General features: G+C 42.0%; 1 protein-coding gene across 1 annotated transcript; it reads right to left on the minus strand.

Moving 5' to 3' along the window:
• Positions 1-2,464: 2,464 nt before the first annotated feature.
• On the minus strand, positions 2,465-13,713 carry LOC134351398 (myb-related transcription factor, partner of profilin-like). The gene is made up of 2 exons (XM_063057494.1): positions 12,846-13,713; positions 2,465-3,185 (listed from the first exon to the last, which is right to left on the minus strand). Exons 1-2 carry the CDS (start codon positions 13,456-13,458, stop codon positions 2,722-2,724), a joined length of 1,077 nt encoding a protein of 358 aa, XP_062913564.1. The 5' UTR covers positions 13,459-13,713; the 3' UTR covers positions 2,465-2,721.
• Between the last annotated feature and the right edge of the window lie 1,714 nt (positions 13,714-15,427).

Here is a 15,427-nt window from a genome sequence, read left to right on the forward strand (position 1 = left end):
TATTCTCTGTAACTTCCGCCACCTCCAACGGGATCCCACCACTAAGCACATCTTTCCCTCCCCACCTCTCTCTGCATTCCGCAGGGATCGCTTCCTACGCAACTCCCTTGTCCATTCGTCCCCCCCATCCCTCCCCACTGATTTCCCTCCTGGCACTTATCCGTGTAAGTGGAACAAGTGCTACACATGCCCTTACACTTCCTCCCTTACCACCATTCAGGTCCCCAAACAGCCCTTCCAGGTGAGGCAACACTTCACCTGTGAGTCGGCTGGGGTGATATACTGTGTCCGGTGCTCCCGATGTGGCCTTTTATATATTGGCGAGACCTGACGCAGACTGGGAGACCGCTTTGCTGAACATCTGCGCTCTGTCCGCCAGAGAAAGCAGGATCTCCCAGTGGCCACACATTTTAATTCCACATCCCATTCCCATTCTGACATGTCTATCCACGGCCTCCTCTACTGTAAAGATGAAGCCACACTCAGGTTGGAAGAACAACACCTTATATTCCATCTGGATAGCCTCCAACCTGATGGCATGAACATCGACTTCTCTAACTTCCGCTAATGCCCCACCTCCCCTCGTACCCCATCTGTTACTTATTTTTATACACACATTCTTTCTCTCACTCTTCTTTTTCTCCCTCTGTCCCTCTGAATATACCCCTTGCCCATGTTCTGGGTCCCCTCCGCCTCCTTGTCTTTCTCCCCGGGCCTCCTGTCCCATGATCCTCTCGTATCCCCTTTTGCCAATCACCTGTCCAGCTCTTGGCTCCATCTCTCCTCCTCCTGTCTTCTCCTATCATTTTGGATCTCCCCCTCCCCCTCCCACTTTCAAATCCCTTACTCACTCTTCCTTCAGTTAGTCCTGTCGAAGGGTCTCGGCCTGAAACGTCGACTGCACCTCTTCCTAGAGATGCTGCCTGGCCTGCTGCGTTCACCAGCAACTTTTATGTGTGTTGCTTGAATTTCCAGCATCTGCAGAATTCCTGTTGTTCCTTGTTAATGAGAAGTCAGAGGAGAATGATTCAAGCTGACGGAAAGACAACAGTATAATGGAACTGTGTGTTACAACAACGTTGTGCTGAAGAACATCTCTTTAACACAGAACACGCCAAACCGTGAAATAGTTGGGTTATGGATACTGTGAAGAAGACCACGAATATACACCTAATAAAGTGGACACTGAGTGTATGTTGTTACAAATTTTAAAGTTACCCGTTTCAGAAACATTTTCACAACTGTTGCTTAAGATCTATGTATACTCTTAAAACAGCCTTAAATTTACTCACAACGAACAGCATTTCATTTTACCTAGCCATATTTTGTATACTTGCACCAATACACTGTAGGAAAATACACATTATCAAAAATGTGTTCATGTCATGACAAATATACTTACTTTGTGATCAATGTAATTCATTGCCTCAAATTGTCCACACTACAAAAATATGTGATCAAATGTCTAATACAAGCAAGTCCAAAATACTTCATATGAACAATCCAAATCTAGATGTAATGTTTGAATTCTCCGTACTCCCAACAGCACACATTAATAAAATCCTGGTGATAACAGCATTACATAAACTTATTCATTGAACATATAACTAAAAGCTATTGTGCAATCAAGTAAACCCAGAGATGAAATTGAATGTATCAAAATCCAAACCCACTTGTCCCACACCATCTTTGAGGGACGTGTTTATCTTTCTGATTTTACTAACCCAATTTGCACATGGCTCGTGTAGCAATCCAGAGATTATTAGCTTTTTGGTTCTACATTTTAATTTGGTCCTTAGCTACTCAAATTCCCTCAGCAGAACCACATGAGCCACAACTCCGTGATGCCCACATCATATGAGAAAGTCCAGAAGAGGTTTACAAGAATTATCCTAGGAATTAAAGGGTTGACATATGAGGTGCATTTGATGACTCTGGGCCTGTATTTACTGGAGTTCAGAAGAATGAGGGGGAATCTTATTGAAACTTTCTGAATATTTAAAGGCCTGGATAGAGTGGACATGGAGAAGATGTTAAAGTGGGGGAGTCAAGGACCAGAGGGTTTAGCCTCAGAATAGAAGGACGTAGGTTTCGAACAGAGATGAAGAGGAATTTATTTAGCCAGACAGTGGTGAATCTGTGGAATGTATTGACAAAGATGGCTATGGAGGCCAAGTCATTTGGTCTATTTAAAGCGGATGTTGATAGATTCTTGATTAGTAAGGGCAACAAATGTTAGGTGAGAAGGCAAGAGAATGAGGTTGGGAGTGATAATAAATTAATCATCATGAAATGGTGGAGCAAAATCCATAGGCCAAATGATCTAATACTGCTTTTATGTCTTATCATCTTAATTGAACACATATACATTCAGAAGAAGATCGGAATCTGCGGAAACTAGAAATCTTAAACAAAAAGAAAACAGGAAATACAGGAAGCACTCAGCAGTTAGGCAGGATCTGCAAGCAGAGAAATAATTAGTGCTTCATGTCAGGTACTCTTTGGCAAAATGAGGCAAGGGACAAATAGAGGTCCCTTCGGAGAACATTTTCAATGTAGGCATTCTAGGGAAAAAAAAAACTTACATTAGAAACAAGTTTGTTTTTTCTCTCTTTCCCAATTCTATAGAAGGGCTCCCTGCCAGAAACATTAATTCATTCACTTTCCACAGATACTGCCTGGACTGCTGATTGTTTCTGACATTTTTACCAGAACTTGTCTTTATTGCACATTGACCTTTGCTCTCTTGCGGGCTTTTCGCCCAGTCCGGCAGCCACGAGACTGGAACTCACTGGACTCCCTGTTATCGTGCTGTGTGAAAGCATCAGTCGTCTCTGTCATGTGGGGACGAGGAGGATGCTGCAACAACGGAAGGAGTGCCTGTACATAATCTGCCAGACGCTCCAAGGGTTGTCTGATAGTTGTGGCCAATTCTTGAATGTCATTTCGGAGCTCTCTTAATTCCTGCCTAATGCCATGCAACTCATCATTGCCAACCCCGAGTAATAGGTTGTGTTGCTCCTGGATACCTAATAGTTCTTCCTCGGAAATCTGCTTACGCCCTCTCTTCCCCAGCTGGAATGGACTTTCTTCTCGGGAGACTACTGGAGATCCAATTTCTGGAGAAGAATAATCCACATCAACGCTTGAACTAATGTCTTCCTGTTTCACATCAACAATGGTCTCTGTTGAACATATATCATAATCATTGAGAAGATAATGTCTTCAGCTATGCATATCAGAATTTATACTCAGTGGCCATTTTATAAGATACACCTGCTCATTCATGCAAATATCTAATCAGCCAATCACGTAGCAGCAATTCAATACATAAAAGCATGCAGACATGGTCAAGAGGTTCAGTTGCTGTTCGGACCAAATATCAGAATGGGAAGAAATGTCATCCAAGTGACTGTGCAATAATTGTCGGTGACAGACAGGAGTATCTCGGAAATTGCCAATCTCCTGGGATTTTCATAAACAACATTCTCTAGAGTTTACAGGGCATGGCACAAAGAAACAACAAAAAAAATCCAGTGAGTGGCAGTTCTGTGGGTGAAAACACCTTGTTAATGACAGAGACCAGAGGAAAATAGCCAGACTGATTCAAGCTGACAGGAAGTTGACAGTAACTCAAATAACCATGTGTTACAACAGTGGTGTGCAAAAGAGCATCTCTGAACGCATAACGTGTTGAACCTTGAAGTGGATGGACTACAGCAGCAGAAGACCACAAACATACACTCAATGGCCAGTTTATTAGGTACAGGAGAAGGTGGCCCTCTGAGTGTATGTGGTATCAGAAATCTTGTTTTTTTTTCTGACTGCAATGTTATCAGATCACACTTTCAATTGTGAATACTATTTTTCAAAAACCACATGATTGCTAGGATTCAATTTATTGATAGGCAACCTACAATGTTTATGAAAGTTATAGATTTTGCAGTGTATGGAACATAGCTCAGCACAGGAACAGATCCTTTGGCCCATGAAATCTGTGCTGACGCTAATGTTTTGTTAAACTAAACCTATCTGCCTGCACATTATCCTTGTCCCTCCATCCTTGCATATTCATGTATCTGCATAAATGACTCTAAAAAACCACAAGCATGTCTGCTTCCATCATCACCCCTGGCAGCCCCTACCACTCTCTATAAAATTTATACCCACTACTGTCCATGTCTACCATTTCACCTGTTCATACATTCAGTCATAGAGAAGTAAAGCACATAAACAGGCCCTTTGGCCTATCTAGTCTTGGTGCATATTGACACCAATGACATAGGTGGACAAAGTGAGGAAGTCCTGAAGAGAGTTTTATGGAGCTAAGTTTTTATATAGGCATCCGTTAGTCTCATGAGACCATGGATTTGCGCCTTGGAAGGTTTCCAGGGTGCAGGCCTGGGCAAGGTTGTGTGGAAGACTGGCAGTTGTCCATGCTGCAAGTCTCCCCTCTCCACGCCACCAATGTTGTCCAAGGGAAGGGCATTAGGACCCATACAGCTTGGTACCGGTGTTGTCACAGAGCAATGTGTGGTTAAGTGCCTTGCTCAAGGACACAACACGCTGCCTCAGCCAAGGCTCGAACTAGCGACCTTCAAATCACTAGATGAACGCCTTAACCACTTGGCCACGCGCCAACTGGAGCTAAAGTAGAAAGCTGAGAAAAAGGACTACCAGGATATTAATCTCTGGATTGCTGTCTGTGCCACATGCCAGTGAGAGTAAGAATAGAATGATTTGGTAGGTGAATGCACAGTTGAGGAACTGGTGCAGGAGGCAGGGGTTCAGATTTACGGATCATTGGGATCTCTTCTGGGGAAAGTACGACCTGTACAAAAGGGACGGGTTACACCTGAACTCAAAGGGGTCCAATATCCTTGCGGGCAGGTTGGCTAGAGTTGTTTGGGAGGATTTAAACTAATTTGGTAGGGGAATGGGAACCAGAGTGATAGTGCTGAAGATGAGATAGTTGGTTTACAAACAGAGGCAACATGTATTGAGACTCCTAGCAAGGACAGGCTAATGATAAGGAAAAATTGCAGTCAACAGGATGAGTTGCAACATGAAAGGTGGACAAAATCGAAAAAGATAAATAAAGGACTGAAGGTGTTATATTTGAATGCATGCAGTATACGGAATAAAGTAGATTAACTTGCAGCACAGTTACAGGTTGGCATGTATACTGTTATAGGCGTCACTGAATAATAGTTGAAAGAAAATTATAGCTGGGAGGGTTAACGTCCAAGGATACACATTGTATCAAAAGGACAGACAGGAAGGCAGAAAGGGTGGTGCTGCTCTGCTGGTAAAAAATCAAATCAAATCATTAGAAAGAGATGACATAGGGTCAGAAGGTGTTGAATCGTTGCAGATAGAGCTAAGGAACTGCAAGGGTAAAAAGACCCTGATGGGGGTTATATACAGACCCTCAAAAAGGAGTACGGATGTGGTCTCCAAATTACAATGGAAGATAGAAAATGCATGCTAAAAGGGTGATGTTACAATAGTCATGGGGGATTTAAATATGCAGGAAGATTGGGAAAATCAGTTGGTGCTATGTTCCAAGAGGGGGAATTTCTAGAATGCCTTTAAGATATCTTATTAGAGCAGCTTGTGGTTGAGCTCACTAGGGGATCAGCTATTCTGGATTGGGTGTTGCGCAATGATCCAGAATTGAATAGAGAACTTAAGGTAAAATAACTTTTAGGGGCAAGTGACCATAATATGTTTGAATTCACCCTGAAAAACTAAAGTCAGATGTAACAGTATTACAGTGGAGTGAAGGGAATTACAGAGGGACGACAGAGCAGCTGGCCAGAATTGAATGGAAAAGAACACTGGCAGGGGTGATGGCAGAGCAGCAATGGCTGAAATTTCTGGGAGCAATTTGGAAGGCACAGGTATATACATCCCAAAGAGAAAGACGTATTCTAAATGCAAGATGACATAGCCATGGTTAACAGGAAAAGTCAAACCAACATAAAAGCCAAAGAAAGGGCACATAATAGAGCAAAAATTAGTGGGAAGTTAGAGAATTGGGACGCTTTATTAAAGAGGATACCAAAAGTTTCTTCAGATACATAAAGTGTAAAAGAGAGACGAGAGTCATTATCGGACCGCTAGAAAATGATGCTGGAGAGGTAGACCATAAGACCATAAGACATAGGAGCAGAATTAGGCTATTCAGCCCATCAAGTCGGCTCTGCCATTCCATCATGGCTGATCCCGATCCCGGATCCCACTCAACTCCATTTCTCGCCATATCCTTTGATGCCCTGACCAATCAGGAAACAATCAACTTCCACCTTAAATATACCCACGGACTTGGCCTCTACTGCAGTCTGTGGCAGAGCATTACATTAATTTACAATTCTCTGGCTAAAAACATTCCTCCTTCCCTCTGTTCTAAAGGGTCAACCCTCAATTTTGAGGCGGTGCCCTCTAGTTCTAAGTACACCCACCATAAGAAACATCCTCTCCACATCCACCCTATCTAGTCCTTTCAACATTTGGTACGTTTCAATGAGATCCCCACAAACTCTTTTAAGTTCCAGTGAGTACAGCCCAAAGCTGCCAAATGCTCCTCATGTTAACCCATTCATTCCCAGAATCATCCTTGTGAACCTCCTCTGGACTCTCTCCAATGACAACACATTCTTACTGAGATATGGGGCCCAAATCTGTTGACAATACTCCAAGTGCAGCCTGACTAGTGCCTTATAAAGGCTCAGCATTATGTCCTTGCTTTTACATTCTATTCTCCTTGAAATTAATGCCAACGTTGCATTTGCCTTCTTTATCACAGACTCAACCTGTAAATTAACCTTAGGAGTCCTCATGCAAAACTCCCATAAGTCCTTCTGCACCTCTGATGTTTGAACCTTCTCCCCATTTAAATAATAGTCCGCACTGTTGTTCCTCTTACCAAAATGCATTATCGTACATTTCCCAACATTGTATTCCATATACCACTTTTTTGCTGTTTCTTCCAATTTGTCTGTCCTGCTTCAATCGCATTGCTTCCTCAGCACTAACTACTGCAAACTTTGCCACAAAGCCATCAATTCCATTATCTAAATCATTGACAAACAATGTGAAAAGCAGTGGTCACAATACTGACCCCTGAGGAACACCACTAGTCACTGAGAGCCAATCAGAAAGGTCCCTTTTACTCGCACTCACTGCCTCCTGCCTGTCAGCCATTCCACTATCCATGCCAGTATTTCTCCTGTAACGCCATAGGATTTTATCTTGTTAAGCAGCCTTATGAGTGGTACCTTATCGAACACCTTCTGAAAATCCAAGTAAATGACATCCACTGCCTCTCCTTTGTCAACCCTGCTTGTTACTTTCTCAAAGAGCTCTAACAGATTTGTCAGGCAAGATTTCCCTTTACAGAAACCATGCTGACTTTGACTTATTTTATCATTAGTCTCCAAGTACCTCAAAACCTCATCCTTAATAATAGACTCCAACACTTTCCCAACCACTGAGGTTAGACTAACTGGCCTATAATTTCCTTTCTTTTGCCTTCCTCCCTTCTTAAAGAGTGAAGTGACATTTGCAAATCTTCCAGTCCTCTGGGACCATGCCAGAATCAAGTGATTCTTGAAAGATCATGACCAATGCATCTTCACATATAAGGTTGTAGTGGGGGACAAGGAAATGGCAGAAGAACTGAATAATTATTTTGCATCAGTCTTCACTGTGGAAGACACTAACAGTATGGTAGAAGTTCCAGATGTCAGGGGTCATGAAATCTGTGAATTTACCACTACTAGGGAGAAGTTTCTTGGGAAACTGAAGGGTCTGAATGTAGATAAGTCACCTGGACCCAGGGTTCTGAAGGAGGTGGCTGAAGAGATTGTGGAGGCATTAGTAATGATCTTTCAAGAATCACTAGATTTTGGAATGGTTCTGGAAGCCTGGAAAATTGCAAATGTTACTCCACTCTTCAAGAAAGGAGAGAGGCAGAAGATAGGAAATTATAGGCCAAATGGGCCAAGTATAGAAGATAGAAAATTAGTCTGACCTCAGTGGGTGGGAAGACGTTGGAGTCGATTGTTACGGATGTGATTTTGGGGTACTTGGAGGCACATGATAAAATAGGCATGGTTTCCTGAAGGGAAAATCTTGCCTAGAAGAATGAGGGAAGACCTCATAGAAACATTTCGAATGTTGAAAGGCATGGACAGAGTGGATGTGGCAAAGTTGTTTACCATGATGGGGGAGTCTAGTACGAGAGGGCATGACCTAAGGATTGAAGGGCGCCCATTCAGAACAGAAATGCGAAGAAATTTTTTCAGTCAGAGGGCGGTGAATCTATGGAATTTGTTGCCATGGGCAGCAGTGGAGGCCAAGTCATTGGGTGTATTTAAGGCAGAGATTGATAGGTATCTGAGTGGCCGGGGCATCAAGGGTTATGGTGAGAGGGTGGGGGAGTGGGACTAAATGGGAGAATGGATCAGCTGATGATAAAATGGCGGAGCAGACTCGATGGGCCGAATGGCCGACTTCTGCTCCTTTGTCTTACGGTCTTATGGTCTAAACCTGTTGTAATTATTTCAAGAAATAACATGCAAGATAGACAAAAGAGAATTGGTTGATGTTATGTATTTGGATTTTCAAAAAACCTTTGACAAGATGTCACACATGAGGCTGCTTAACAAGCTACGAGCCCATGGTATTACAGGGGAGATTCTAGCTTGGATAAAGCAATGGCTAATTGGCAGGAGGTAAATATTCAGAATAAAGGGAACCTTTTCTGGTTGGCTGCTGGCAACTAGTGGTATTCTACAGGGATCTGTGTTGGAACCAATTCTTTTTACGTTATATGTGAATGATTAGGATGATAGAATTGATGGCTTTGTTTCAAAGTTTGCAGACAATATGAAGATATGTGGAGGGGCAAGTAGTTTTGAGAGTTTTGAGGAAGTAGAGAGGCTATAGAAGGACCTTATGGTTTGGGAGAATGGCAAAGAAGTGGCTGATAGAATACAGTGTTGAGAAGCATATGCTCATGCACTTTGGTAGAAGAAATGAAAGGGTTGACTATTTTCTAAATGGAGAGAAAGTATAAAGCGGAGGCACATAGGGTCTGGGGAGTGCTTGTGCAGGATTATCTAAAGGTTAATTTGCAGGTTGAGTCTGTGGTGAGGAAGGCAAATGCAATGTTAGCATTCATTTCAAGAGGACTAAAATATAAAAGCAAAGATGTAATATTGAGACCTTCTAAAGCACTGGAGTATTGTGAGCAGTTTTGGGCCCCTTATCTTAGAAAGGATATGCTGAAACTGGAGAGGGTTCAAAGGATATTTATAAAAATGACTCCTGGTTTGAACGACTTGTCATATGAAGTGCATCTGATGGCTGTGGGCCTGTATTCACTGGAATTCAGAGACTGAAGGGGGTCCTCATTGAAACCTATCAAAAGGTGAAAGGACTTGATAGAGTGGATGTGGAGAGGATATACACAATGGTGGGAGAGCCTAAGACCAAAGGACACAGTCTCAGAATGGAGTGGTGTCCTTTTAGAACAAAGATGATGAGGAATTTCTTTAACCAGAGAATGGTAAATCTGTGGAATTTTTTGCCACAGGCAGCTGTGGAGACAAGTCATTGGGTATACTTAAGGCAGAGGTTAATAGGTTCTTGACTAGTTAGGGCATGAAGGGATATGCGGAGAAGGCAGGAGATTGGGACTGGGAAGAAAAATTGATCAGCCATGATGAAATGACAGAACAGACTCAATGGGCCAAATGGCCTAATTATACTCCTATGTCTTATGGTCTTTTGGAATAAAAGAGGAACTTAAAAATCTTTTCTTAAAGTATATTTGCTATTTTTATATTCATTTAATTAAAATAATCAATGCACAATTTTAATAGTTACTCTTCAGTGCCAAAGACCCATTGGCATTAATTAACTATTATCACATAATTAAAACGTATTTATTTTTGAAAATATAGGACTTTATTCTCTACATCAAGAAAGGAGATAAAGCACTTGATTTTTATAAATAGTGAGATTCTATGTTTGTGAAACTAATGGGGGGATCATGATCTTTGGGCACTAAAATTTGACTATGTACTTCCTCCTGTCTTGTATTCTAATTACAAATAAATTATCCTCACTGTCATTTAACAGGCAGATTTTGTCCAATATGTCCTTCATCTATTTAAAAAAAACAATAGAGAATGTTTGTATTCCATGGTAAAAGCACAATTTAGCAGAAAATTTGGCTTCACTTTCACTCAAATTATCTTTTTTAAGAGTCATAAACCTATAATGAATAACAAATTAAATGACTAACCTAAAGGAGCGTGTATACAGGGTCCATTTCCCCCCCATAAACTACCTTTGAATTACACATAACACAACAGCAGCTTCTACAGTGGTTTTTGTAGCTCTTCCATAAATCAAAATGGGCGCATTGATTCTTCATAGTGTATCCATAACTACCAATTTAAAAATTATGAATAAAAGCCAACTTAATAAAATCAGGAATTTGCTTTTGGGTGAAACATTTTAGAATATCAACTGTGAATTCTGTGTTAGGAATGCAGCTTTTAAAATCTGGATCTCCTGTAACGATTGAAGACCAATATATTTGTTTGTGCCATGTAATAGAACATATGAGACAGTGGTATGACAGAATAATATCCTGGATCAATATAGACAGGCTGGATATCCTTCAATACATCGACAACCCATAAAAGCCAAAAATTGATGCATCTTCTGAAATTATTCTTCTTTTCCTGATTCTGAAAAATAATTATAAGGGGGGTGGGTGGGTCTAAGACCAGAGGACACAAACTCAGAATAGAGGAATGTCCATTTACAAATGAGATGAGGAGGGATTTCTTTAGCCAGAGAGTGGTGAATCTGTAGAATTCATTGTCATAGGTGGCTATGGAAGCCACATTATTGGGTACATTTAAGGCAGAGGTTGATAGATTCTTCATTTGTCAGTCAGGGAGAAGGCAGCAGATTGAGAGTGAGAGGGAAATGGATCAGCCAAGATGAAACTGTAGAACAGACTCAATGGGCCAAATGGCCTAATTCTTCTCCTATATCTTATGACATTATGGAATGCACACTCCTGAACTGAACAGAAAAGGAAAACTTAATAATTCAAACCCAACTTGAAACATGATTTTTAGTTCTTGTTAAGGTTACATTGTAAATGATATTGAATGTTATACATCAATGAAAATTTGGGTGTTTTGTTTCATACTGAGTACAGAGAAACTAAATAAGAGAACAGGATATGCAAAAGGTTAGTGTTGCAGAGCAATATGGGCACTGGTAGTGGTGTGAATTTGAAGTACATCCCAATAGATACTGTATCTATTTGAAAATTTCCAGAGAGAAGTTCCCAATTTAAGTGGAACTTTGCTGGGGCAATTGTAAGATGTTTGTTGTGGAGAAGCAATGGCATGCACCAGGAGATTATATTGCCTGTCTATCTTTACTAATGGACAGAGTAGAGAATCTGAAGAGATCATGAGAAACCTTCAGAAACTGGACCTTTTCAGTTCAGTTCTGGTTGCCTCGTTGTAAGAAGGATGTGGAAAATTAAGAGTAGGTGCAGAGAAGATTAACCAGGATGCTCCCTGCTTTTAGAGAGCCTGTTTTATGAGGAAAGGTTGAGTGAGCTAAAGCCTTTCTCTTTGAAGAGAACGAGGATGAGAAGTGTCCAATCACAAAGAAGTGAAAATCTGCAGATTCTGGAAATTCAACCAACTCACACAAAATGCTGGAGGAACTCAGCAGGCCAGGCAGCATCTAAGGAAAAGAGTAAACAGTCAACATTTTGGATTGAGACCCTTCATCGCTACTGGAGAAAAATGATGTGAAGTCAGAGCAAGAAGGTGGGGGTCCAATCCTGATGAAGGGTCTCAGCCCGAAATGTCAACTGTTTACACTTTTCCCATAGACGCTGCCTGGCCTGCTGAGTTCCCCCAGCATTTGCAGAATGAGAGGTGACTTGCTACAGGTGTATATGATGATAAGAGACACAAATTGAGTAGACAACCTGAGACTTTATTCTCAGCGTGAAAATGGCTAATACAAGGGAGCCCAATCTTAAGGTGATTGGGGGGGAGGGATGTCAGAGGTAGGTTGTTTTTACAGAGAATAGTGGGTGCATGGAACACATGGGCAGGGGTGGTGGGAGAGTAAGATACATTAGAGACATTTTTGAGCCTCTTAGATAGGCACATGGGTGAAAGAAAAGTGGAGGGATAGGCAAGAGGAAAGCATTAATCTTTGAGTAGGTTAAAAGGTCAGCACAGAATCATGAGCCAAAGGGTCTGTACTGATCTATGTTTTTGGTTAGCTCTCAAGTAGAAGAAGGGCTAAGGCAGATGGAGCAAACTGGAAACAGTCTCTGGCATCAGAATGGGCAGCAATCTTGACATTAACTACCTGTGATTCACACTGAGCCATGGGGTGATTTTTTATTGTGTTCCTTTAGGGATTAGACTCAGCAGGTATATCTACTGGGTGCGTTACTGAGGAGATTTGGTGACATGTGCTGTTGACCAGGACTCCACCATGGATGGTCCAAAGTCTGGCTGTGAAAGGATGAGGGTTAGGCATGGGGCTAAAACTCTATCTTGTAAAAACCCACAGCTACAGAAATGCCAACAGAAGTTCCAAAGTTCTCATCCCTGAGAGAGAGGAAGGGTCTTCGAAGATGGGTTACAAGTGGGGACAATTCGAAAGACAAGTCTGACCAGAGGACACTGGTAAGCTGCTTTCGGTGACCTATGCTCCAGTAGGGGCGATGGGCTTTAAGTAAGTAAAGTAAGTAAGCTTACTTCCGCGAGGTGACTCACCGTGGAAGTCTACATTAGCTTGGTGACCTTGAGGCTCCTGGTTGCTCTCCTCTGCAGCATTCTGGCCCATAGTGAATAGCAGGACCGGTGGCCACTGGACTGGATGATCTGGCAATGGCTGCACTGGCACCTGTTTGGCTTGCCAAGTCATCTTGCTGGGTAGTGCAGGTTTCTTCCGCTGGCTGCCACTGTCCCTGCTCACGTGGCCGTCCCGGCTGGTCCCACTGGTGCTGGGCTCACTGTCGTTGCTGGTACTGAGTGCGGCTGGGTCATAGTTAGCAACGCTCTGGAGGGCATTCTCCTGCTGCAGAGTATTGGCAATCCGCTCACTCTGCATTGCCTCCTGGGCCAGCCTGACCACCTTATCCTTCGTCCGATGACACATGTCATACCACCTCTTCTTGATGTCTCCTATGTCCCTGGTACACTTGGACACAGCATTAACCTTGGCCAGTATTGAGAGCCAGATCTTAGTTTTGGCCCCTGGTGGAATTTTGGCGACACCTCTACCGAACAGCTGCTCCTGATTCAGTGTCACCTCACGGATCAGGACCTCGGTCTCCTCCTCGTTAAAATTCAGCTTGCGGCGGCGGAAGGCTTCTTCCTGCGCCATTAGGAGCAGCCGGCCGCAGTTTGTGCGCAACTCTAGCGTACTTTTACATGAGGCTACATCCCCTATAAACCCGAGAGCTTAAAATGGCGACTCTTGAGTTGAATTTGCACTCCGGAGGGCCGACGCACTTTTGCTGCGTCTGAAAGACGAAATTTTGCGGCGTCGCAAGGGGAGTTGCGACGGAATTTTGCAAAAAGACAGAATATTGACCAAAGTTGCTCAAATCCGATCCCTGACTTGCTGATATCCCCCGATGGGCACCAGTAAAAAAAGGCAAATCAAATTCTTGCACTCTTAAAAAATCCGATGTCTTTCTACTTGCACGCAATTGCAATACAAGGCTGACAAGTCACGTATGCTAATGTGCTGTTGATCCGCAGTGTGCAAACTGCGTGCACGCTATTTCAATTTTATTATTACACAATTTTATTATTGCAACCCCTAATGCTAATGCACGACGAAGAGAGACACTTTGCGCCAAATATTGCTCATTCGGCCAGTTATAATAACACGCAAGGGACCGGGTGCAGGTAAATACCAATCTACGATGTCTTCTCTACATTCTTTTGCTGCCGGTGTCATCACTGAAGTATTGGAAATCCTCGCAATTTCGCATCCACATTGTCTTACACACACACCATCACTTGCAAATAAAGTATTTTATAATGCGGGGGGAATTCACAAGTTCTATCCCTACCTTTGCTTATTTTGCAGTAACTAACAAGCTCACAAAACGAAAGCCAAAAAAAAATGTTACGACTCACCACTGGAAAACTTCTGTAAAGATCGTGAAGTGTAATTATTCAGAATGCTTGGCAGATAATTGCGACGGTCGGTTTCCAGTTTACACAATAATTTCACATTTATTAATGTAGATGATGATAATAAAAATGAAACATATATGAAATGAAATTATATATATATATATGATTACACATCCGTGTGCATTCATTAGCGTGCGGCAGAGAAGTACTACAGCCGCAGAGTGAATGGAAATTAGATGGGGAATCATTATAAAAACTATTTTACATGTTGCAAAATGTTGTGAAAGAAATGCAAGCCTTTCAATAAGCAACACTTTTTTTCCATTTTAGCAAAGGTAATTTGCATTTCTATAACTGTTCCTATATATTTTATAACCTTTAGAAGCTACCAGTTGCAGGTTGAGCTGGAAAAGCTTCCCAAATGGAAAATTTAACACAGCCTTCTGAATGTTAGGGATTTATGTACAATTAGGGATATAATTATAATATATGAAACCAAATTTGCATGCTTTCTAACCCAAAATGTTGTATGCTTCCCATTTAGGTGGATACTAGGAAACAAACAAAAACATTTTAATAATGCTACAAATGGTCCACTGTTGTTAATTTCATGTTTCTCTATAGTTCATGCTATATAAAAGATAACAAAGTCAAAATATCTTGACTTTTAACAAAGGTGATTTTTTTTCAACAGTGAAAACCTTGCAGCACCCAAATCCGGTTTACAAAGAGCTGGCGGACTTCTTGATGCAATTCACAGGTTCAATGTACCTTATTCAGGTGCCTATATTTTCCTAATAATCCCCTGGAACTGGCTTTCCTATCCATGTTCTCTCTCTATTCTCCATCTTCCGTAAATTAATCAGATGCTTTTCACTGACACCCGAACATCTCCCAGTGCCTGGCCAGCATCTACTCACCCCCATTTTTTCTCATTAACTTTTCCACAGCCTCACCTTGTGCCACAATTCTCCTCCACCCCACCATATCAGCCAACAGTGGTAGTCCAGTCCTCTTTGCATTCGGTCCTCTTATTTAAGGCGACAACTTCTCCCTCAAACTATACACTCTGGAATGGGAGAAGAAAGACAATTGCTCCTACCTTCACCCTCACCTTGCCCAAATGCCTACTGTGACACCTCCTCATAAAATAGGTATAAAGCTTGTCTCTTCCTTGCATTCTGCCATCATTTTCATTCTACTTC

The sequence above is a fragment of the Mobula hypostoma genome, chromosome 9 (assembly GCF_963921235.1).
Source record: "Mobula hypostoma chromosome 9, sMobHyp1.1, whole genome shotgun sequence".
NCBI lineage: Eukaryota > Metazoa > Chordata > Chondrichthyes > Myliobatiformes > Myliobatidae > Mobula > Mobula hypostoma.